This window comes from Bidens hawaiensis, unplaced genomic scaffold, assembly GCF_021521415.1.
Source record: "Bidens hawaiensis isolate Kalapana, Puna unplaced genomic scaffold, B.hawaiensis_p1.1 tig00025834_1, whole genome shotgun sequence".
Taxonomy (NCBI): domain Eukaryota; kingdom Viridiplantae; phylum Streptophyta; class Magnoliopsida; order Asterales; family Asteraceae; genus Bidens; species Bidens hawaiensis.
In genome coordinates this window covers 6372-33135 of record NW_027494152.1, presented here as the reverse complement: position 1 = coordinate 33135, position 26764 = coordinate 6372, and the positions used below count along the sequence as shown (strand labels likewise).

At 36.7% G+C, this 26764-nt stretch overlaps 1 protein-coding gene across 1 annotated transcript; it reads left to right on the top strand.

Moving 5' to 3' along the window:
• Positions 1–5420: 5420 nt before the first annotated feature.
• On the top strand, positions 5421–21914 carry LOC143572392 (uncharacterized; the record flags this gene model as incomplete). The annotated part of the gene is made up of 11 exons (XM_077057567.1): positions 5421–5434; positions 5532–5679; positions 5796–6066; positions 19258–19357; positions 19843–19978; positions 20051–20116; positions 20189–20250; positions 20355–20475; positions 20567–20641; positions 21527–21583; positions 21729–21914. Coding segments are annotated over exons 1-11 (1236 nt in total), but the record flags the coding sequence as incomplete, so codon positions are not given.
• Between the last annotated feature and the right edge of the window lie 4850 nt (positions 21915–26764).

The window sequence follows — 26764 nt, the reverse complement described above, 5'->3', positions numbered from 1 at the left end:
GTAACATCCTAAAATTTTAAGGTTGAATAAAGAAAGTTATGTTTAGTGATTTCGCGTTATTGATTATTTAATATCGAGTAAGGAGCGGATCATGGACTTAGATTAATTGAGATGGGTTAAATGAGAATGGGCCTTAGGTCCATGGGCTTAAGGGATATAAATATCCCTTAAACCCTAAAACATCACTCATTCCATCTTATTCTCTAACACTCCAAAACACACCCACACCACACACACCGCCGGCGGCCGAGGGAGAGGAACGAGCGTGATCCGAGAGAGAGTGAGCGATTAGTTGTGATTAAACAAGTTAAACGAGATCCAAACAAGCACAAAAAGGTATGATTCTTGATCTTTGAAGTTTAAAGATCCAAGCTTTATAGTGTTTATACGACCGAAAACGGTTGGGGAGCGTAGTGGGTGATGTCGAACCATAACAAGGGTGTTAAAATCGCCAAAAATGCTTGATAGAAACCAAACAGCGGCTGAACTGGGCAACTTCGCCTTCAAATCGATAACTGCGCATTCAAAGCGATAACTTCGCCTTCAAAGCGATAACTTCGCCTGAGGCCAAGTTCGCCTAATTGATAACTTCGCTTACGGCCAAGTTCGCCTAACTGGTAACTTCGCCTGAGGCCAAGTTCGCTTAATTGATAACTTCGCTTACGGCCAAGTTCGCCTAACTGGTAACTTCGCCTGAGGCCAAGTTCTCCTAATTGATAACTTCGCTTACGGCCAAGTTCGCCTAACTGATAACTTCGCCTAAAGCTAAGTTCGCTTAAGGTTTAACTTCGCTTAAAGCTAAGTTCGCCTAAGGTTTAACTTCGCTTAAAGTCAAGTTCGATTAGGAAATAAATTAAAAACCTAATGAAAAATGTGTCAAGTTCGACCCCAGCCAGGGGCTCTGCCCCTTGGACCCTGCTAGGGGCTGCCGCCCCTAGACCCCGCTGCCAGGGGCGTTGCCCCCGGACCCCCGTTCGTTGTGGGTCATATAAAGATAGAAATGCAATATGAGAAGCAATAGTTAATTGATATGTATACTTGTTATACAGTCAGCCGTGCACAACTGAAGAAAGGGATTACGATTAACGGTGAACGTAACCGTGTTCAGGTGAGTTTCTATCCCCATTCCTTGTTATGTTTTCGGGGCTGTGTGCATACTCGATGTGTTGTTAATACATTTATCTTAAGTGATAAGTGCATGCCATATGTGATATATGTGATATGTATGAATGATTGCTTGATGGTACGTGAACGATCTTCGGATATTGCACGTACCGTCAGGTTGTAACGCTATGTATATGGTAAGTATGATATGTATGCTTATGTATGAACGTAATAAAGTTAATAAAAGAAGGAAAGGGTGGTTGTATGGTTGTATGGTTACGAAAAGGGTACCGAGCCCTAATAATACTCGAGGTATGATGTATGGTTGTATGGTAACAAAGAGGGAATCGAACCCTACTAATATTTGAGAACTAGGGACCAGACCCTTATAATATCTGTGATGTTAGGGACCAGACCCTTATAATATCTGTGATGTTAGGGACCAGACCCTTATAATATCTGTGAGGTTATAGGGCGAAAGGCTCTTTAAAACGTATGATTATGTATGTAAAGAAAGTACGAAGGTAAGAATGAAAGTATATGCACTTAGGTGTGTATGAAAGAAAGTTAAGAGGTTAAGTATGAAATGTAAGAATGTATTGTATGATTATGTGATTAACTAGAACTCACTCAGCGTAGCTGACTTTTAGTATGCATGCAGGTGAGTAGGATGAGACAGCTCGCTTGAGGAGACACGTGGCACTGAATAAGAGGCTGGCATCGAAAGACTCAAGACGTTTAAGTTTAATGTTTCGTTTATTTTGAAAGACGAAATGATGTTTTAAGACAAGACGTGTTTTGTTATGAAATGTTTTATGAAAGTTTTTAAATTCCGTGAATGTTTTAATTAACTCTGATAGTTAGAACTGCGTTCATGAGTAAATCCAACACGAAAGTAGGGTTACCGGTGACGGGGCCTTACATTGCATTTTTAATAAAGTTTTATCTTTCTATCATTTTGTTATAGCTTACATCAGTACATCTATCAGTGATGGTCCTGGATGCTTGACATTAAGATGTCCCGCTCCATCATGTGGTGCTGCTGTCGGTGTGGACATGGTCAACATGTTGACTTCAGACGAAGATAAAAATAAATATTGACGTTACCTTCTCAGATCTTATATTGAGGATAGCAAAAAGGTATACATTTACTTTAAACTGTTAGTAGCTTGTGTCCTTTCTTCGTGGCTCCTTTAATTTAGGATTTTTTTCATATATTTATTTTTTTTATAGACAAAATGGTGTCCTGCTCCGGGCTGTGACCATGCAATTGAGTTTGAACTTCGAAGTGGAAGCCATGAGGTGATGTTTCATTGCTCATTTTGTTGGAATGTGAGTATTATAATGTTAATCTATGTTCTTGCTTCATAAACTAAACAGTTTTTCATTTAATATTTATCGCAGTGTACAGAAGAAGCTCATCGACCGGTGGATCTCAGTTACTATGTCCAAGTGGATGATGAAAAATAGCGCGAACTCTTAAAATATTAATTGATAAATGCTACGTAATGCCATGAAGAAGCATATGTGCATTCACTAAATTTTTATCAAGTAAGTTGTTTTTTTTTATTTGTTGGGAAATTCGATTTGTAATGTTAAGTATAAATAATAATTAAAAAAATAAAGATATTTTTTAGGAATTTTTTCATATATTTATTTTTTTATAGACAAAATGGTGTCCTGCTCCGGGCTGTGACCATGCAATTGAGTTTGAACTTCGAAGTGGAAGCTATGAGGTGACGTGTCATTGCTCATTTTGTTGGAAAGTGAGTATTATAATGTTAACCTATGTTCTTGCCTCATAAACTATACAGTTTTTCATTTAATATTTATTGCAGTGTACAAAAGAAGCTCATCGACCATTGGATCTCGATTACTGTGTCCAAGTGGATGATGAAAAATAGCGCGGACTCTGAAAATATTAATTGATAAATGCTACGTAATGCCATGAAGAACCAGATGCGCATTCACTAAATTTTTATCAAGTAAGTTTTTTATTTTTTTTTATTTTTTTTGTGTAATTCCGATTTGTAATGTTAAGTTTTAAATAAAAAAGTCAATGTATTTTAGATTACGATTAAAATGTTGTTTTTATTATAATTTTTCATTATGCATAGTCAATCAAATTATAAACTCATTTTAACAAGAATTGTGAGTGGTCAAACTCATAGGACTTTAGGAAATAAATTCAAATTAGAAACTCATTTTAACCAAAAATAAAGATATCTTTAGGAAATATTTCGGTTTTTTTAAATAGTATAACCAATTTTTATTTTAAACAGAATTAAATAAAATCCTATAATTGAATATTGCCAAATATAAAACTTAACAACTCCCACTAATTTGAAGGGTGGTTTTAATATCTCTAAATTTCAATATAATTCGTTATATTATGTGTTATATAGATATTATGTAGTCTCAAACAAATACAACAGATTATTAGGTTACGTTTAAAATGTTATTTTATTATAATTTTTCTTAATTTTAGTCAAACAAATTAGAAACTCATTTTAGGTGGGTATATGAGTGGTCAAACTCATATGACTTTAGGAAATAAATTCAAATTAGAAACTCATTTAAACCAAAAATAAACATATTTTTAGGAAATAATTTCGTTTTTTAAATTAAAAACTCATTTTTAATCAAAAATGAAGATTTTTTAGGAAACAGTTTCAAATTACTTTTAAAAGGTATATCACATAATATCAAATTTAACAAATCACACTATTTCCGGTTTCAATATCTTTAATTTTAATAAAGTCGTTATATTTACATTATGTATATCGGTTTTTTTATATGTTATCTTTTTTAGAAAATGATGTAGTCTAAAAGAATTACAACATCAAAATTTAAGGTTTTTTTTATCAATCAGTTTCAGCTATTTTAAATTAATATATTTAATAAAATATTAAGATATTTTTTAGGAAAAATTCAAATAACTTTTTAGAAAAGAATTTCAAATTAATTTAAAAAAGTCAATGTATTTTAGGTTACGTTTAAAATGTTGTTTTTATTATAATTTTTCATTATGCATAGTCAATCAAATTATAAACTCATTTTAACAAAAATTATGAGTGGTCAAACTCATAGGACTTTAGGAAATAAATTCAAATTGGAAACTCATTTTAACCAAAAATATAATTATTTTTAGCAAATATTTCGTTTTTTTTTTAAATAGTATAACCAATTTTGAGTTTAAACAGAATTAAATAAAATCCTATAATTGAATATTGCCAAATATAAAACTTAACAACTCCCACTAATTTGGGTTTCAATATCTCTAAATTTCAATATAATTCGTTATATTATGTGTTATTATGTAGGATCAAACAAATACAACAGATTATATTTTGTTAAATTATTAGGTTACGTTTAAAATGTTGTCTTTATTATAATTTTTCTTAATTTTACTCAAACAAATTAGAAACTCATTTTAGGTAGGTATATGAGTGGTCAAACTCATATGACTTTAGGAAATAAATTCAAATTAGAAACTCATATTAACCAAACATAAACATATTTTTAGGAAATAATTACGTTTTTTAAATTACAAACTCATTTTTAACCAAAAATGAAGATTTTTAGTAAAAAAGTTTCAAATAACTTTAAAAAGGTATATCACATAATATCAAATTTAACAAATCACACTATTTCCGGTTTCAATATCTTTAATTTTAATAAATTCATTATATTGACATTATGTATATCGGTTTTTTTATATGCTATGTTTTTTAGAAAATGATGTAGTCTAAAAGAAATACAACATCAAATATTTAAGGGTTTTTTTATCAATCAGAATCTTTAGCCCAAAATTGTCTACGAGTTAAGGTGAATATCAAATTTTCAGAGTTTAAACAGAATTAAATAAAATCCTATAACTACTCAATTATAACAAAAATCCTATAACTAATGCTTATACATGAAATATTCTTTAAATTGTTTAAATTTCAATATAATAGTATAACCAATCGTATAACTAATCTACAGATACAACTAAAATTTTCAATAATATTTCATAATTTTGTAATATTTCGAATAAAATTGGGAATTTTTTTCCTTATTCCAAATATAACTTTACCAAGATTAATTGAAGATAACTATGAAAACCTACAATTAAGGAATAAAATTGTCAACTTTTTTTTTCAAAATATCCCGTATTTTTAGTCTTCTTCAATTATCCCATAATTTTAGGGGAATAATTAAAAAATGTTTTAAAAATAACATTCCTTATTTAATATTTTCAACACTATATATATCACACAACCTTATGTCATCTACTATCTCACACACTCACAAAAACCAACTTCAGAACAACTATGGCAAACAACAGGTTAGTATGTTTTTTTTTCATATTCTTCCTATTTGCATTCCTTATATATTACTTTCAACTATTTCATATGCTTATATGATTGTTAATTTCAATACAGATCGGTCGGTGACAAGAAAATTATTATGCTGAATCAACTTCCCTCATCAAAGGACTGTATGGAAGACTCAATCATCAAAGTGCGTGTGATCCGACTTTGGGAAAATCATATTCTTGATAAACCCGAGCAACTAATCTTAATGGACATGGTCTTAATTAATGAGAGGTATGTTATGTTATGTGTTTACATATATATGTGTTAGTTTCATTATATTTTCATTTATATTGCCTTTATAAATTGATATTAATTCATTTTATATGCTAGGGAAACATGGTCCATGGAAGCATACTTAAAAAATTTATATACAAGTTTGAGAGATATTTAGCTGAAAATGCATGTTACATCATAAAGAATGTTTCGGTTGGTGACTACGGTACTAAATACAAGTATGTGGATAATGACAAAAAGGTCAATCTCTTCCTCAAGTCAATTGTTACACCTTGTGAAGATTTTGGTGGCGATTTACATGGATTCAAGTTTCAAAGCATTTTAATCTTATTGACATGGTTACTAAACCGAACACCATTGTTGGTAAGTATTATGTTACTAAAAAATATATACATTTGAATGATTTATTATTATTATTATTATTATTATTATTATTATTATTATTATTATTATTATTATTATTATGTGTACTTGTTGGTGCATGATGTCAGTAGTTCAGTGTCTAGTGTCTGTAATTGTGTTTGTAATGTTTTATGTTTTGTATAAGCGAAGTTGCTAACAAGTTCGCTGATATGAGATATGAGCGAACTTGTTAGTCAAGCGAAGTTAGTGACAACTTCGCCTGAACATGCCAGGCGAAGTTGTCGTGATTATATAAGCTATATGTTACGGCTTATTGGAAATTAATCATTCATTCAGTTTTTGTGTATTCGAGTCAGAGAGAGTCTGTAACCAAGTGATCTTCGTATCACGTGTTTAAGGTTGGTATACAACGTGTTTGATTATCGTGTGTTAATCGTATTGTTTTCTATACTCGTAACGTCTACGTAGGGATTCCGCACCTGCGTAGTACGTGATATCTCGTGTAGATCCGGCTGGGAACCTACAATTGGTATCAGAGCATTTGCTCGATTGTGTAGTTCGGGATTATCACACGGGTAAAGAAATCGTTCCGTTCGACTATTCGCGGGACGAGTTTTCTGAGTTTTTGTGTTATACTCTCCTCCTACAAGCTTTAACAACCCATAACACCTTCACAAACCTCGAAAAACCCAGAAATCTAATCTGCAGAAGCTTCGTGTTCATCAGGCGAAGTTGCCGTCACTGTTACTAGGGTTTCTGCGAAGATATAAGGTTAAGCGAAGTTACCCTCAACTTCGCCTACCTCCCAAGTTCGCTCAGCTCAAGCGAAGTTACCCTCAACTTCGCCTACCTCCCAAGTTCGCTCAACTTAAGCGAAGTTATTCTCAAGTTCGCCAATCCAGCGAATTTAAGAAAGTGAGCGACGTTACAAATTCACGCGAAGTTAAGCTTTAAGCGAAGTTATCCTCAACTTCGCCAACAGTGCTGTTTGAAAATAAACTTTTTATTTTCGGATTTCTTTAAGTTTAGAGAAAGATGTCTTCGATAAACATTACTGAACTAGTAAAGATGGAAGTAGAAGCAGGTTCGGCTACAAAAGCACCCAAGATGCTTAAGAAAACTGATTATGTAGCGTGGAAAGATCATTTTGAAAAATATGTCAAGTATCAAGATGCCAAGATGTGGGTATGCGTACAAGATGGTTACATTCCACCTACTACTGAGTATGAAGGTCGTGATCAGATCAAGAAGTACAAAGAGATGGAAGATGAAGAGAAGAAGATGTATGAGGCAGAAAGTAAAGCTCATGCAGCAATTACAATGGCTCTTCCACAAGAGATACTTCACACCTTCCGAAAGTATAAGACTGCTAGAGAGCTTTGGGAAGCTCTTGAAAACCGTTTTGAGGGCAATGTGGGAATTCGTGCTTCGAAGATTAAACTTCTAAAAACCCAATTCTCGGTCTTCAAGTATCTGAAAAACGAATCACTTGATGATATCATCATCAGATATTATCATCTGATGACTGAACTCAGCAACTATTCAATTGCATACAAAGAAGATGAGATTGTTGAGAAGCTTCTTGATGCTCTCCCACCAAAATAGGAGATGTATACTGTGTTGATGAGAGAAGATAAAGACTTTGCTGACTATGACCTTGAGACAGCAGTTAATAAGCTGAGAACGTTTAAACTGAACATGGTACGAAAGGAGACCCCTACCGATCAGGTTCAAGATCCGGGTATGTATGGGGCAAAGGTTAACTCAGGATCAAGTTCGAAAACGGAATCATCTGCTTATTACTCTAAGGGAGAGTCAGGCGCAAGCTCAACACATGTGGGACATGTATCTCTCAATATGAACGGTGATGTGTGCTATGTAGCTGGAGGGTCAAATGCTTCTCAACCTCAATCGACCAAGAGTAGTTATTCCCCAAGTGTTTCAAACAACAACTACTCGAAGATGCCCATGAGTGTCAAATCTGCTAAACAGCAGTTTGCTCTCTATGCATCTTTTATTGCTTCGTATGAGAACTACATTCAGGGTAAGATCGTTGATCCTGCAGTTTTGGATGAAGATTATGACCAGATCGATGCTGATGATCTGGAGGAGATGGATCTGCAGTGGCAGATGGCCATGATAGTGAGAAGGGTAAAGAGGTTCATGAAGAAGACTGGCAGGAAGTTTGTCGGAAAGAGGCCAGGGTTTGATAAGTCTAAGGTTCGCTGCTACAACTGTCAGCAGAATGGCCACTTTGCAAAAGAATGCAAGAATGAACGTGTAGAACGCAGTCAGAATAGATCTACACAGCAAAGTGGTAGTGGTAATGACTATAGAGCCATGATTTCCAGACAGAACGAAGAGTACAACTAGAATCTGCATGTTGAAGAAGTATTTGAACAGGCCAACTTGGCAAACATCGAAAATGCAGATAGTGAGAAGGGAACTGGCGAAAATGAAGCGTACATGGCAGATGTAGCAGACCAGCTCTCCGAGGTAAGTACCGAACTCCCTTGTACTAAGTGTGAACTTCTGTCTGAACAACTGACAACTCTAACTGATCAGTTTGTTAGTTTGGATGCGCAATATAAAACTTTAAAAGAAGATCATCATTTCACTAAAGCTAGGGAAAATAGTTACAAAGTAAAAATTAAAGCTAGTGAAACAGATATTAAAAGTCTTAAAGCAAAGCTTGCTGAAAAAATTAACATGATTGATCTTAGCTATGAAGTTCTAGAAGAGAAAACCAAAATAATAGCTGAGAAGGAAAAACAGATAGCTGATCACCAGGTAAAAGTGGTGGAACTTAACAGGAAACTTGAACAATTCAGAAATTCCTCCGCTATACTTGATCACCTCGTTAGTGATCAAGGTTCTCCAAAGAGGGGAGGAATTGGTTATCATGAAGTTCCACCACCTTTCAATCATAATTACACTTTTAACCCTAGTAATCAGAAATCTGTTGACGTTGACTATGGTCAGACAGTTCCAGTTCAAGTTACTGCAAAAGAACCAGAAGTTAGTAAGCCTGTTGCAAGTGTTAAAATTTCTGCTCCGAGTCCTGTCTCATCTAACTCAGACAAGTCATCTGAGTCGAGTGAGACAAATCAAGAGGAAGTATTACCAAAAAGTGGAGAGAAAAAGAAAACATCTGAAAAGAAGTCTCCACTAAACCCGTATGTCCCACCATATGTGAGACAAACGGGTAGTAATACAGCCTCAACATCTAAGACAACTTTTGATAAGAAAGTTGAAAACAGGTGTTGTTTTAGATGTAATCAACAAGGACATCTTGTTGCTGATTGTCCTATGAAGCAAAAATTCAGAGGTGTGAGGCCTTTAAAATCTGAGAAAAGAGCTAACACTAATCAATTTAATGATAAAACTGAAAACCCATCGAATTTCAGAAAATGGACTAATCAAGGTTTTCAAAGAAATATATCTCAGTTTTTCACTGGTAACACCCAAACCATAACTAATAATTCGTTTAATTCAAGACGGTTTGGATGGCCTCATAGACAATCCACAAGAAGGTATCCTGTTAAGACTCACAGAAATGATTATGATACTAACTTTGGACAGCCAAGGTACGGGATGTATCGACCCAAGACCAAGAGGTCTTGGGTCCCAAGATTCTAATAATCTACTTTAATCGTGCAGGAACAGTTAAACAGGGCTGCCAACAATCAATGGGTTGTGGATAGCGGCTGTTCCCGGCACATGACGGGTAACAAGAAATTGTTACAAGACTGGAAACCTGTTCAAGGTGGTAGAGTGAGTTTCGCAGGAGAGAGTGGTGGTCAGATCACAGGAATTGGGACTGTGACTAATGGGAAGATGACGCTAGAGAAAGTTAACTTTGTCGAAGAACTGAAGCACAATCTGCTGAGTGTTTCGCAGATCTGTGACAAGGATTATACCGTGCATTTCACGAAGAATGAGGCGATAGTGTTGTATCCTGGTTTTAAGATACCAGAGGACTGGATTGTTATGAAGGCTCCGAGAGTGAAGAATACGTATATCATGGATATGAGGTCTACTGAAATGGCCACTGAAGAATCGTGTCTTTTGTCGAAAGCGACTGAATCAGAGTCCGAATTATGGCATAGGAGAATGGGGCACATTCATCTTCGTAAGATGAACTACCTTGTCAAAAATGGTCTTGTGTTGGGGGTTCCCTTGAAGAATTTCAACTTCGAAGACAAATGCTTATCATGCAAGAAGGGAAAGCAACACAAGAAATCCCATCTCACCAAGAAGGTCAACTCAATAGTCAGTACCCTAGAATTACTTCACATGGATCTCTTCGGTCCCGTGAATGTAAAAAGTCTAGGGGGGAACATCGTACTGCTTGGTGATTACTGATGATTTTTCTCGATACTCGTGGGTATATTTCCTGAAGTCGAAGGATGAAACTGTTCAGATGGTAATAAATTTGATTACCAAAGTTGAGAACATTATGGGAAAAAGATTTAAATACATCAGGAGTGACAATGGGACTGAGTTCAAGAACTATCAGATGGAGATCTTCTGCCTACAGAAGGGGATTGAACACCAATACAGCGCACCGTATACTCCGCAACAAAATGGAGTGGCTGAGAGGAAGAACAGGACTTTGATTGAAGGAGCCAGGACCATGCTGGCTGATTCGAAACTTCCCGTGGTGTTCTGGGCTGAAGTTGTTGCTACAGCCTGTTAAATCCTTAATAGAGTGTTAACTGTTAAAAGATTAAATAAAACCTGCTATGAACTAATGCATGGGAGAAAGCCCAAATTGAGTAGTCTTGAACCATTCGGGTCCCCGTGTTCGATATTAAAGACCAATTCTAAATTTGGTGAAGTAGCCGACGAAGGAATGTTAGTCGGATACGTTGTTGGGACTCCCAACAGACGGGTCTTTAATACATCGAACAGCAAGGTTGAGGTGGTGTGTAACACTGATATTACAAGTTACAAGTCACCAAAACCAAGCACGGGACCCGCTGGGGTTTTCGACTATGATAGACTCTTTAAATCTTTTAACATACCTTATCTGGATTTTGCAGAAGCTGAGGAAAGAATTGCTACGAAGATGATATGCGATGAGGAAGACACTTTGGTGCAAAGACCACAGTATGATGAATGTCATCCTTCCTCATCAAATGCTGTCAATACCCCTGCTGCCTCTACTGAAGAGGAATTCATCAATCCGTTTCACTCTCAACATCAATCAACCATGGATGAGCTATCTTCGAACTTGGAAGATAATCTAAATGTCAGTTCGGTTCCGACTACGAGAATTCACAAAAATCACCCGTTGGAGAATGTGATTGGTGATCTGTCCGCCGGTGTACAAACAAGAAAAAGCGTGAATGAGCACACCTGTGTTTACACAGGCATTAAAGACACGGGCATTATCAACGAATGCTTGTACACCTGCTTCATCAGCCAGATTGAACCAAAGAACTATCAAATGGCTCTTAAGGACAGCTCGTGGGTCGAAGCCATGCAAGAAGAGTTAGCTCAGTTTAAGAAAATGGAAGTATGGAATTTGGTTGAAAAACCGAGGAATGTGCATGCGATAGGCACAAAATGGGTATTCAAATGTAAGAGAGATGAGAAAGGGGTTGTTATCAGGAATAAGGCGAGGCTGGTTGTTAAAGGCTTTAATCAGCAAGAGGGGATTGATTACAATGAAGTATTTGCTCCTGTGGCAAGATTGGAAGCCGTTCGACTGTTTTTGGCATTTGCTGCTCATAAGGAGATGAAAGTTTTTCAGTTGGATGTGAAGAGCGCGTTCCTAAACGGTAAAGTCGATGAGGTTGTGTATGTTGAGCAACCTCCGGGTTTTACTGACCCTGACTTTCCCGATCACGTGTACAAGCAAAGTAAAGCGCTGTATGGACTACATCAGGCACCTCGTGCCTGGTACTCAACGTTATCCGATTACTTGCTTGAGAATGAGTTTGAAAGAGGTAAGATTGATAGCACGTTGTTCTTCAAGAGAAAAGGAAGCGACTTTTTGCTGGTGCAAGTCTACGTGGACGACATTATCTTTGCTGCATCAAAGGTCGCCATGTGTCAGGAGTTTGAGGCCGTCATGAAGAAGAGATTTGAAATGAGTGCTATGGGTGAACTAACTTTCTTTTTAGGATTGCAGGTTGATCAGAAGAAAGACGGGATGTTCATTCATCAGACGAAGTATGTCCATGATGTTCTCAAACGCTTCAAGATGGAGGACAGCACTCCATATGATACTCCAGTCTGCGTCAATCACAAATTGGGTGCTGATTCAGATAACGATGCAGACGTGGACCCAACCCAATATCGGGCTATTATAGGTTCTTTAATGTACTTAACTGCTTCTAGGCCTGATATAATGTTGGTTGTTTGTCTTTGTGCACGCTTTCAGGCAAACCCAAAAGAATCTCATTTGAAGGGTGCGAAGAGGATACTGCGGTATCTCAAGGGCAAACCAAAGCTGGGGTTGTGGTACCCGAGAGGAGGAGACTTGGAGCTAGTCGCTTACACAGATTCTGATTATGGAGGGTGCAATCAGAGTCGAAAATCTACAACTGGTGGGTGTCAGTTTCTTAGTGGCAGATTGGTGTCGTGGCAATGCAAGAAGCAGACTTCATTCGCAATTTCAACCTGTGAAGCAGAATACATGGCAGCATCCAACTGCTGCTCCCAGGTTCTTTGGATTCAACAACAGTTGCGCGACTATGGTCTGAATTTCTCACTTACTCCTATTTGCATTGATAACACTGCTGCTATCTCAGTAACTAACAATCCCGTGAAGCACAGTAAAACTAAACATATTGACATACGTCATCATTTTATACGGGATTGTGCTGAGAAGAAGCTGATTGAGCTCGAAAAGGTTGATACGTTAGATAATTTCGCTGACTTATTCACGAAAGCGTTTGACAAAACTAGATTTCAAAACCTTGTTGAGCTGAATGGGATGATCAATCCCGAGTAACCATGCTTTGTATTTTTTATTAAAAAAAAAAAAAAAAAAAAAAAACGCTTAGAATTATGTCGGTTGCCTCAGTTTGAAGGACATGTCTTAGGATATGTTTGGTCCTCACTTCTACCTGTAGAATATGAGGATAGCCATTAACCAGATGACTGAAAGTGACCGGGGCGGTTTATGATGAGTTTTCATTCTTTCGCTGAAAATTAGTCGATCATACTTAGTTAGAAGGACACATACTAGTATGTGGTCGGTCCAGCTGATCCATTGGATCTTCGGGATAGCCGTTAACCTGAAGACTTTGATTTGGTCGGGGCGATAGAAGTTAAATTTTTCTTTTCGGGAGATGAAATTATTTTTCAAGTCTACTACTTCGTAAGAAGTTACTTTACTATGTTTAACAGAAAATTGATCCAACCTTGGAAAGTGATAGATATACTGATTCTGTGTGCTTAACTAGTGAAGTTATTAGGCTTAAAAGTCTTTAGAACAGTCATTGTATGTCATGGTAGCTTTTTATGGTGCGTAAAAGTAGAAGTGATACTAACTAAATCTACTCGATTTTTTGTGGAAACTCCTTAAGAGTTGTGCATGTCTTCATACATATATTTCCGAATGATAGGCAGAAAAGCGATTACCCAGTCATACACGAGCCCGTGAGTGTTCTGATTCCCGTGAAGATAGAGTGTCAAGACGCTGCAGTGATCCAGATTCGGGACTTGCAGTTATTTTCTTCTTGAAGTTGTGTATATACATGTTAGTTAAAAAAAATAAAATAAAAAATAAAAAATAAAAATTTTTTAGAGTTCATAATGATAATGATTATCAATCAAGACACAAGAAGGTGAACGGGAAACAGAGTCTAAGATCGAAGAGTAATTACTACTTAATCAGACACTACGGATTGAGGTCAATTCGGGGTGACTTGGGGAATACCAAATACGCCTTGAGAATAGATAGGAGGCATCATAATCTCTGAGTTGTTGCCCACTTAAGTTTTGAGCTTAATTGAACCTAACTCGTATCACAGAAACGATGAAAACCATTTTAAGTATATTACCTGCTTACAACCTGTTTCTTCATGTCATAATACAGCTGAACACGGATCTGTGTGACAGTCACGAAATTAGTATGATTCCTGTTCGGATCTTTTCCAAAACATGGTAGTCCCTGTCGAGACTGAAATTTGATCCCGTGTACTTTAACTTTTCAAATTTTTGTTACTTTTGTAGTTGTATTATTTTATACGTGGTTACTTGGTCTTGATCGTATCATTTAACGCTTTAAAGGATGTTTTAAAACTTAATTGCAAATTGTTCAAATTATGGGGTTTGTTTTGAAAAATTTTAATATCAGCGAAGTTCTGCATAACTTCGCCTTATAGGCGAAGTTATCCACAACTTCGCCGATACATCTGTGACCCTATATAAAGGACTTTAAAGGTCAAACTGTTCATTTATTTCAAAACCAAGCGAACTTATACTCACAGAAACCTAGGCGAACTTATCGATTCGATTTCATCAATCAATCTGTGTTATCTTGTCTTCGATTCTAATCCAATTCAAGGTGTGTAGGGTTCCATATTCGTATAATCATTGTCGTTAATGATTATCACAGGTCGATACGACCCGTTTCGTGACCTCGGTTATTTGAAACCTAAAAACCCGATTTTCAAACTTGTTTTTACGTGATAGTAAACCACTTGAACGTATAAACCTTCATAAAATCATGTATTTCGGAGTCCTCGATCTCCGAAATCATCATCTACACGTCGTTCAACAACCTTAACTGTTGCCGATTCGAATTCGGCGAAGTTACAGTTTAGGCGAAGTTATCCGTAACTTCGCCTGAGGTTTAACTTCGCCTGATTTTTGATTTTGAAACAGTTTATGAGGCGATGTTGTGATTACGCGAAGTTATCCGTAACTTCGCCTGGACCTTTTTACTTAACTATTTTCAGACGAAGTTCAAGTTGAAGTGAAGTTGTTTCCCAACTTCGCCTCACCTTTAACTTCACCTATACAGAATTGATCACAACTTCGCTCATGGCAACAGGCGAACTTGTGATTCGCTTTGACGCTTATCTAACTTAACCTGTTTGTTGCAGATATGGCTGCTGTTGCTGAAGCAGGTGGTGCAGGCGGTGATGACGGAGGTGATCAGCAAAGACAGTTCTTCCCGGGTCAGAACATGTATATCACCTTAGACCCGGAAGTGAGCGGAGTTGATGATTTCCACGAAATCATCACATTCCTTTTACGCTTGAGGATATTCCACGCCATTACAACAACTCTGCCGATATCCTTACCCAACATTGAGGATTTCTGGCAGACCGTGGAATACGACTGCAGAGTCGAGCCCCCGGTGATGCGCGCAACCGTCAACAATCAAATTGTTCAGTTCTCTTTTGAACATATACGGGCGGCTCTGCGGTTTGGAAACGAAACAAGGGATGACCCGACGGAGTTTGTAGCTCCTTTCCGCGATGGGGCATTTTTGAGGATGGGTTATTCTGGTCCCTTGGGGGATTCGCATAGAAGGAAGGGATTTCTGCTTGACCAGTGGCGCTTTCTCATGCATGTTATGATAGTATGCATGTCAGGGAGAAAGGCGGGCACTGATGGCATGGGCGCGACCATGCAGTCAGCGATGACTGCTCTGACATACAACAAGCGATTCAGCTTTAGTCAGATGGTCTTTTACGAGATTGATCGTCAACGAAGAGCGATGGCGCGTGAGCGGTTCATCATGTATCCAAGATTCCTTCAAATGATCTTGAATCATGTTGCTCCAACACTTCCTCAGCGTCGTCTGATCCGATATGTAGAGAGTGTGAACAAACGGATCTTCGCCCAGTGTCGATCCTCCAGTGCGAGGAGCAAACCTGAGCTTCGTCCTCGCCATACTCCACTCTTTGGGTACTTAATCAACCCGGAGTATGTGCCTGCTCGTTGGGATGTGTTTAGGGACCCGGCACCACAACAGGCAAGAGCACCTCAAGCTATACCTGCTGCTCCTGTTGTGTCACCGGAGGAGGAAGTGGACCTTGATGCAGAATTTGGTGGTCAAGGATTCTTTGATATGGATCGGGTGGATCCAGAGGAGAACGTTCAGGTCCCAGTTGAACGTGCCTCGACTGTGCATGTTACTAGGGCAGCTACAACGGTGGCTGGCTCAGATTCTGATGATGAAGTGGCAGAGGCGAGAAGGATTATGGTGACTCGAGAAAGACTACATGGGAAAAGAAAGAGAACAGATGATGATGACGAGTCAGACTATGAGGAAGAGGTACAACAGTTGATAAGGAGGTCAAGAAGGGAACGGATAGGTGCAGGATCAGGAGCCGGTGAAAGCTCTAGGGTGGTACGTTTCACTCCACCAGCACTATCCGGTATGACAATGGTTCCCTCATCCCTACAGGTTACAAGGCCAAGCGCTACGGGTGTTCCTATAGTGGCTACCTCATCTACATTTGGCCTCCCACCCACTGCTTTCCAACTTTCGACTCCCGTGATTGTTTCGTTGCCGCCTCCGACTGTTACTTCATCGGAGGTCGTGGCACGCTTTATTGAGTCGACTATTGTGGCCACTGCAGGGCTATCGGTGACGATACCACCTGCGGTTACGTCTATTTCTACTTCTGAGGTCCCGGTGACATCGGAAATCCCTCCTCAGTACACTCAAGACATTTCACATATGAGGTTCGATTTCGATGCAACCCTCTCAGACTCAGAACGAATAGCTGCACTTGAACGGGTCGTGGCAGAACAATCAAGGGTGAATCTTATCCAGACCCAGGCTACTCAACGCCTAGTTGCAGAGAATCAGATGCAGTCGTCCCTGCTGGTAGAACATGGAAAGATCATAGATGCTCTGAAGGAGTTCTTGGCATCTCAGGGGGAGACGAGCTGTAAAGGCGACGAGTTGAGGACCAAGAGAAGAAATGATAGAGACGATGATCCCAATGCGTCGAAAGATGCAGGTGGTGAGCTACCAAGAACTACTCAAGCTCTTGGAACTTCCACAACTCAGGGGGAGTCGACATCTGCAGCTGGTGGTGATGATGTGGTGGTGGTGGACGTAGAGGAGATGGATGATGACTTGGTTGGTGATGATGATATTCTACCAAGTGATGTGATAGAGAAGATTGGAGAAGATATTGTGATTGATTATGAGATTGAAGAGGGAGAGATAGTAGAAGAGAATGTGGAGCATGACATTCCAGATGTTGAGAAAGCTGATATGAGTAAACAGATTGGAAGCGATGAGTCTGAATGGGAAGAGCAGCCTAGATGGAAGGAAGGCTATGCTCAGTGGTTCGTCAAAACGAATAAACCGGCGGTCCCTACATTGTTTATGAAGAGTTACAACATTAAAGGCTATGCTGAAGCGAAGAAAGGGATTATATGTTGGATCTATGATGAGCAGTTGAGGCTCTTCGTGATTAAAAGGTATGACGGCGTTCAGTATTTTAAAAGACTGTTAAGATCGTTGAATACACTGCCGGAATGTGAAGTGAAAGACTTAGCCAGATTGGGGTTAATCAATCGAAGTGACGATAATATGGCTAGAGTTATTGGGAAAATTGTATGGAAAGAAAGTATAAAAGAGAAGAAATTTGAGCTGTTGAAGCCACAAAAGGGAAAACTTGTTGAAGACAAGGATAGAGGTTTGAGAGCTGATGGAAAGCCTTGGATGGTCATGAAGTATAACCGATCCGGTGCCTTAAAGAAGTACCGATGAAGCTTATGCCCAAGGATGTGCTTAAAGACCTAAAGTGGTGGTTTGTAGATTGTGAGATAGCTGAGGCGGTGATGGAAGACGAGGATGAGCAAGAGGTACTAAGAGTTTACGATCCGATGCATTTGGTAAACTTATAGCAAGCTGATCTGCAGGTGCTTAATGAGAAGAAAATCTTTTATATTCCTGCTTGGAAAGACGAAGCAAGGAAATATCAAAGAGTTGTGTCGGTTTGTGTTAGAGAAGGAGTGCATGCGTGAAGATACAAGGTTGAAGATTACAAGACACGTGTTTGAAGCTAAAGAGATGAAGCTACTGCCAAGGGGGAGTCTGTTGGTGCATGATGTCAGTAGTTCAGTGTCTAGTGTCTGTAATTTTGTTTGTAATGTTTTATGTTTTGTATAAGCGAAGTTGCTAACAAGTTCGCTGATATGAGCGAACTTGTTAGTCAAGCGAAGTTAGTGACAACTTCGCCTGAACATGCCAGGCGAAGTTGTCGTGATTATATAAGCTATATGTTACGGCTTATTGGAAATTAATCATTCATTCAATTTTTGTGTATTCGAGTCAGAGAGAGTCTGTAACCAAGTGATCTTCGTATCACGTGTTTAAGGTTGGTATACAACGTGTTTGATTATCGTGTGTTAATCGTATTGTTTTCTATACTCGTAACGCCTTACGTAGGGATTCCGCACCTGGGTAGTACGTGATATCTCGTGTAGATCCGGCTGGGAACCTACAGTACTTCATGGGTTAGAAGTTTCTTATCCTGCCACCATTCTCTGTACACAGTGCCAGCCATTTTAAACGTGTGTTTTTTATGAAAATTTGGTGCATATTAATATTTATAGTAATGAAATAGTAAAAATCTAGTGCATATTAATATTAAAGCTTGTTCTTTAAGTAGTAAAAATAAGAAAACCTTTTTTAGTCAGGGTCATTATAGTGGTTCCAGCCATTTTAGCTGAGAGACCCTTATCTAATTTCATTATGGTCCTTTTTAGTATTAGTATATTTAATACTTATAACACAAGAATAATTTTTCGATCAATATCAAAGAAAGAAAAACTATAAATCAAAACCGAAGATAATTCATGTACTATTTGTTTTGGATACTTGATTTCAAACAGTAAAAGAAATTGTGTAATATCTATTTGTTTTGGTCAATGAAATTTGTAAAATTTCATCTAAAAACTTTGAAGTAATATATTGCAGCTGGTCAATCAATTATAAGCATTTACTTACGCCTATTTAATTTAAAAATATGATTTTGTAATTTCTAAAATTATATTATATATATATGTTTTTCTATATGGATATTTTTTGTGGATTTGTGAGTAACATTGTCTATATATGTGTAACACGACAACAAACACAAGTTTAAATTTTTTAATGAACAAACAATACCAACATATATTCGTTTTATATTGTCTTAATTGTTTTGGAACTTACTTATGACTGTCATCACTTATTTCTAATCTAATTTTTGCAATATAGATATGATTGGTGTTGTAGCTAAATATGAATCAATTGAAGACAAAATCAAATCTAATGGTGTTGAGACCAAGATGATGTATCTAACGTTAAAGGGTTTGAGGTAACTTCATTTTTATTTCAAATTTTAATAAATGTTAAATTTGTATATGATAAAACTTGCTACACATTTTCTTAGAAATAACAAGGAATTGCCTTTAACTCTATGGGGATCATACGCGGTCGACATGTCAAACTATATTTTGTCCAATCCAGATCAAGCACCCGTAGTTTCCGTGTTATAATTTGGGTTATTCAGGATACGTCAAGGTTTGATACGCTCATTATTTCTTATTGATAATGTTAAACTTATATACCTTTTCAATTTATATTTTTTTTACTATTTTATTATTTTTGTTTATTTTATTGGCGTCCCGCTATTTCCAATTCACTTAATGTTAATAAGATGTACATCAACGAAGACATACATGAAATCAATGAATTCAAGATGAGGTTTTGTTTTAATTTATATTTACTTAAAAAAGTTTTTTGTTAATTAGTTTATAATTTATTTCACATTTTATGTAATATTTTTTTGTCGTTTGTTAGGTATCTTGGTTCATTGCCTTCTGAATCTTCATCAAGTAGCCGTGTTTCTGCACTAACTATTCGTGTTCCGTTTCGCGAGGAGATTCTTAACTCAACCAATTTTTGTCATATCATTGAACTCGAAGAATTTTATAAGGTAACTTGATTTGTTCAAAACATTTTTAATACTTCATTAATTTGTGTTTCTATCTTTTTTCGGCCTAAACAGGTTATTATATGTGGAAAGATTCTTCCTATGTCGAAATATATGCAGTGGCATTACGTGGGTTGCAAGGTTTGCACAAAGTTGGTCAAAGATCGTGTAAGCAATGAAGGTGCAATTTAGGGATCACCTATTCTGAATCAGTTTCGTGTTAAGTATATTTGTAACCAAAAGTGCAACGGTGCTATTGTTGAAGCTGTATCGAGGTATTTAAATTCTGTCCTTATTTCTATTCTTTTGATATTATATCTATGGTACAACTAATTTTTGTTTTATCTTTACTAAAATAAATATTTGTCTATATATGTAGGTATCGTATTAATCTGGCAGTTCAAGATGCCACTGGAGTTGTCGATTTGTCTTTATGGGAGAGGCATGCTAACAAACTTCTTAAGATTAGTGCTTATGACTTGCTGCTTAAACTCATAAATGTATGTTTTTTAAAGAACTAAATACTTTTTTTATGTTCGTACTTTATACATATCAATTGTTATTAATAGTTAATTACTAAATTATGCGTAGGGACCTTTGAATCCGGGCCTATTTCCTGAGGAACTGAAGAACCTTGAGAATAAACTGTTTACTTTCAAGATTTCCGTAAATCAGTTTAAGTTTGATAATCTAGGCTCTCATATCAATATATCCAAGTTAACTGAAGATTCTTTTATATTAGCGGAACTTCAAAACAAAGTTAACTCTAACCAGCTACAACAAAATTTGTCTTGTGTTTTGGTTATTAATTATTGATGAATATATTTCTCATTTTTATACATTTGTACTATAATTTGATCAACATTCCTTCAATATGTCCGAGGAATCTTAAAATCTTTTAAAATTATTTGGAAGTGGATTGAATTGGAAATGAAATCCATTAAAAAATTTACATAATGTAAATTCAAATGTAATTATTGATTTTACATTAGGTAATTCAAGTACCACCTAATGTAAAATGGATTTCATTTTGTTTTGACACCGCCTGTATTGCAGCTTTTAACTTTATTTTACAACATTAATGGTCTTTTATTTTCATCTATATGTTAGTATGCTTCTATTTTTATTTTAAACTTTCCATTGTCGACCAACGCTCTTACATATAGATTTTTTGTAAATTTTAATGCAATTGCTATTCAAACATATAGTTTTTCAATCATATAAAAATTAATTATGTGTTAATCGGCGTTGGTAACACGTTTAACATTGTTTATTTTTCTATTCTGAATTCTGATTCCTAAAAGTATACTAAAAACAATCAAAATTATCTAATGTTATATATAAAATGGTTCAATATTGTTGACTATGAATCTAACAATGCGTTTAGACAATAGTTGTTTCAACTTTGAATAGGAATAAACAATTGATAATTATACTAATTTATTTTTCGTATTATACATTTTACCGAGATTAAAGACTCTAATTTTTTTTTAAATTTATTATTTTAATCTATACTCTCTAATAAGTCCGTCTGTTTAATTCATTCAATAGCAACAAGAATCCGACTCCACTGCTGTTGATGCGTCCGTTGGCACGTTTAGTGTAAAGGTATGCCACCTTTCATTTTAAGTTACTTTCCTCTATTATACAAAAACAATAAACTAATATACAAGATTTGTTTTTTTAACACATCCATTTATAAAAAGTATTTGACAGATTTGTTAATACATCTTTTTTGTATTTATTTTAATAGGATGTTATCTCGGTAACCGATTACAATCTAAAAGCAGTGGAAAAAAGCACAACAAAGACCATCGCATCCAACAATGAGAAGATTTCCCCGACCTTCTCAACTCCAACTTTAAAAAGGAATCTTATTGATGTGTATGATGTGGATGATCCCCCGACTCAGTCTACAACCAAATCTCATTTGGTGGCTGTAACAACTCGGATATTCTTTTTTAACCCAAAAACTTAAACTTTAACCTCTTAGTGTTTCCACCTTCAAACTACAAGGACTATATTGCAATTTATGTTATTATTATTATTATTATTATTATTATTATTATTATTATTATTATTATTATTATATGGTATAACCCTTAGCCCATTAACCCAATTACCCAACCCATGACCCGTTTAAATAGCTTGCACCACAATGTTCGTTATAATTTAGGAAATTGAATCTCGTATATTGTTTATCATACCTTATTCGGCTTCACCGACTCTTTTGATTAGGAAATTAGATCACCTATGATACGTATTGCTCGTTTAAACAAACCATCTTTAACCCGTTTATTGATATACCTTAAAATGACAATAATAATCCAATGAAGCTGCAGATACAACCCCCTACCCAGCGCCAACTAAACCCCTAGGTCTAATTGGGTTATAGTCATCTTATATTACGTGTTCTTCATCCTTCTTTGGCCGGCGATTGTGGAGGCAATTAACCACCATTCCTTCATCATAGTAGGTAATTAATATGTTATTTGTGTTCGTTTATGATCGATAAATAAAAACCCTAATCTTAATTAAGCAGATTCATAACGGATTTATCAATTGGATTTGCTAGGGTTCGTATGCCTTATGGAACGCGTCTGCTTACGTTTATATTTAAATCTGTTCATGTTTTAACCAGGTACCACCCTGAGCTTGGGCCGGCCAGGCTGCGCGGGTTCGAGTCCCGGCAGCCGTGTTTTTGTTTTATTTTTTCTATTTAAATATCATATTAACTTATTTAATTATTTAAATTATAGTATATATATATATATATAATAATTAATCCGTATTTTACTAAAACGGACATATTAAGCAATCACCTCGCCGAATCTATGCTAAAACATATATATGTATTTTTACATGTATTTTGGTATTGAAATGGTTGAAGGTTTTAATATTAAATAAAAAGGAGTTTTAATCTAAAGTATATATTTAATATAATCGTGTTAATTAACGTATTAAAAATTATAGTTTACGTATTTTATAAAAGATCATATTTATTTATTATGTGTATTCTATTATTTACAACATTAATATAAAAGAAATCTTTATTAATATAACTTAAACGTGTTTTGGATTAAAATAAACAATCCTCGTTATATAAACTATCCAAAAGTTTATAAATTTTTATTGAAGGATTTTATTAATTAAAATGTATTATTGGAACTAAAAATATATTAATATTAAACTTTCGTTAGAATGTACTCGATCATCAAATACCGAACTTTTATCTAATCTTAGTTCCATTATTCAATCCATATTTATTTCCCTCAACTATTGTAAATAGGATTCTTGTCGGTAATTCCCGAAGAGCTTCGTTTACTGCTTTCTTACCTCATCATTATCTCTTACTTAATCGTTAAGGTGAGTAATCACTCCCCTTTTTACTTATTTTTAACCTTTTTGGGGACATGTGCGTATCTTATATATTTATCTATTATCTAGTATTCAAAACCGCAACTGTTAATCCTTGTGTGTATATCAGTTTATGCTTAACTTGCTATTTGCTTACTTGCTTTGTTTGAATGCTACTTGCTTATTTCGGCAACCGATGTCCATTTTTATGGCAACGGTTTAGTCCTTGCTTTGGTAACCAGTGTCCATTTATATGGATTGGTTGAGCCCTTTCTTTATGGTTTGATTTCTTTATGCATTGTTTGATTGATTGTTTATGTGATATGGCTTAACTGTTTATTGTTAGGACATGAAATGTCACATGTATGTCCCCAGTTCTATCAGGTTGGTTCAACAAGAAACCAACGATCGTGAAACCAAGTTAACGTACTGAAAATGTCAAACGAAGCTGATTCGATCGAATCAGTCACTGATTCGATCGAACCAGATCTCATTCGATCGAATGGGTATCTCATTCGATCGAACCAGTTTTCAATATATAAACGTTACTTAGGAAATTTCACAGAGCTGCTGAACAGAACACACACTCACGTAAAACACAGAACCAGCAGCCTCCAGAAACTCTCTCAAGCGTTCTTCGTGTTCTTGGTCGTTTCCTCCAATCCTAGGCGTCAAACCCCTTTAGGAATCGTACCTACGTGCCCGTTGATCACCACCGAATCGCCGTGTTAGAGGATTCCGCACTCTAACACGTTGTCCCGTGAATCGTTGGGAAACCGAGTCCCGAATCGGTCCTACATAGCGGTATCAGAGCTTTAGGTTCTTGATTCACGAAAGATTCGTTGTGATATTCGTGTTTTTCTCGTGAAAATCATATATTTTGCTTGAAAAATTTTCGAAAACAAGTGTTTTTGTTCTTGGTGTTCTTAGTGTTCTTATCAAAAACTCATAAAAAGTCATATATTTTGGTTTTTGATCTCAAAATTTGGTGTTAAAATTTCGGGTTTTATCAAGAACATTCAAAGTGTTCTTCGTTTTTTAAATGTTTGATCCATATTTATGTGTTTGCTTGTTTGTTTAAGTGTTAAAACACTTAAAAGAGTCCTATTTTGCTTCTAGATCAATTAGGATTCGTGTTAGTGATTTTAAAACCGAAAATCTGGTCAAATCTTCTAAGTTTGGAAATTCCGTAAATCACGATCGAACAACTCGTATTTTTGGAACTCATTCGATCGAATAAGCCTTCTATTCGATCGAACCAGTTAGAATTTTGACCGAATTAGTTTTTCCCGCCGTGATTTGCGCCAAGTCCATTCGATCGAATCAAATTCATCCTTTCGATCGAACCTGCATTCAGTCGATCGAACAAGTCTCATATTCGATCCACCCATTCGATCTCTTTCTTATTCGACTGCCAGAACCCTTTCGATCGAACCGGACACTCATTCGATCGAACCTGTCACCACATTCGCTCGAACAAGATCGTATTCGATCGGATAAGCTTCAGAAGACCAGAACAGTGAATCAGTCAGACATTCGATTGAATCAGGACACATTCGATCGAATAAAGAACACATTCGATCGAATCAGAACACATTCGATTAAAAGGCTGATTTCTCAATACTTAGCAAATTTTCAATTATTTTTCAGTCTTTTCAAGTGAACTTTTTCACTAGAATTGACTGACACTTTTGTTACTAACGTTATTTGTTAAGTGTTTACAGATCAAAGTGTAAAACAAAGAAGCAAACATGTCTGCCAGTTCAAGTACAAACAAAAGGATCCAATCGATCCTTGAGAGTGATTCAGAATCTGGAAGCTTCAACAAGCCTCCAAAGTTGATGGCACTAAATGAGTTTACTACCTGGAAGACAAGATTCCAGATTCATATCACAGGTGTGAATCCTGGACTATGGGAAGCGGTTCAGACAACGTGGGTGCATCCTACAAACGATGATGGTGAAAGCCTGAGCTACTTTAGGCTGTCAGAAGAACAAAAGATAGCCTTTGATGCTGAGAAGAAAGCCTTCTCTTTACTGTCTCAAGCTCTCTCCAGCGATCTCTTCCATCAATTTAACCAGTTCACAACAGCGTCAACTCTTTGGAACGCACTGGTAGAACGATGCGAAGGATCTGAGTCACTTAAAGAAATTCACGCACGGGAGCTAAAGCGTGAATTTGATTTGTTTGGTCCAGAATCCGGCGAAGACATTGAATCGTTGCTGTCAAGATTCTATCATCTTATGTCAGAGCTAAAGTCTTATAATGTCAAAACAACAGGGACTGAAAAGGTTAGATGTCTCGCTCAAGGACTCCCAACAAGCTGGAACACCTTCCTGACTGTGATGAGAAGAAGTCATCAATTGGAGACGATTCTTCTTTCTGACTTTATAAAAGAAATCAGACAGGAAGACGCTGAATTAAGAGCATCCTCCAGGAAACCCAGAGCAACATCTGACAAGTCGCTGTACATGTCAACATCACCAATGTCAGATTCAAATGACCATGCTCCAATGAAGACTGCGTTTGTCTCCTCAATGTCAAATCAATCTAAGGGGACCGAAACGAGATCTTCTGCACCACCAACATCAAATTCCAGAAATTCAAGTTCTAACTCCGGACCCAAGTCAACTGAAAAGGCAACGTTAAACACTGAAGGCTTGGGAAAGGTAACGGTGGAAGTTGCCAAAGAACATATGGCAACGTTAGGCACAATAATTGAATCATACAGCTTAATGGTGGCTGGTAAACTTGGCAACAGTCATCTGGACAGCGATGACTATGAACAGCTAGATGAAGACGATATGGAACGCATCGACATCATGTGGGCACTTGGCAGCTCGTTCCGTAGGGCTAGAAAGTGGGCTAAGAAAACAGGCCAAGCCCTTTCAATCAATAATAAATCCAAGTTTGGTTTTGATAAAACAAAAGTTAAATGCTACAACTGTGGCGAACTTGGTCACTTTGCCAAGGAGTGCTCTAAACCAAAGAGGGAAGGTCACCAATATCCCTTCCGAACTACTTCAACTTCATCTACTCTTGCTGCAGCCGCTGCAAATATCAACAATGAGAGACAACTGGTCCCTCAGAATCAAACAGCAGCAAACAACGCCAACATCAACAATGAAACTGCTCTTGCTGTTCAAGGTGATGAAGGCGAGTCCTGGAACTTCAGCATTAACATGGCTGACATCACCATTGTGGATCAAGACTCAGAATCTGGGTCTGATGATTCCTCAACTGATGAAGAATTCATTGTCGAGGAGCCAGCTACTGAAATAAATGAAGGAGAGCATGAAGTTGAAGTGTCATCAGTGGAGATTAAGGAGGATCAAGCAAAAGAGTCAAATGTTCCTCAATCATCTCCAAGTTCAACAATTCCTGCAGAAGCTGCTACTGTTGAAGAAGTCAACGAAGTACTGTCAAAAGCAA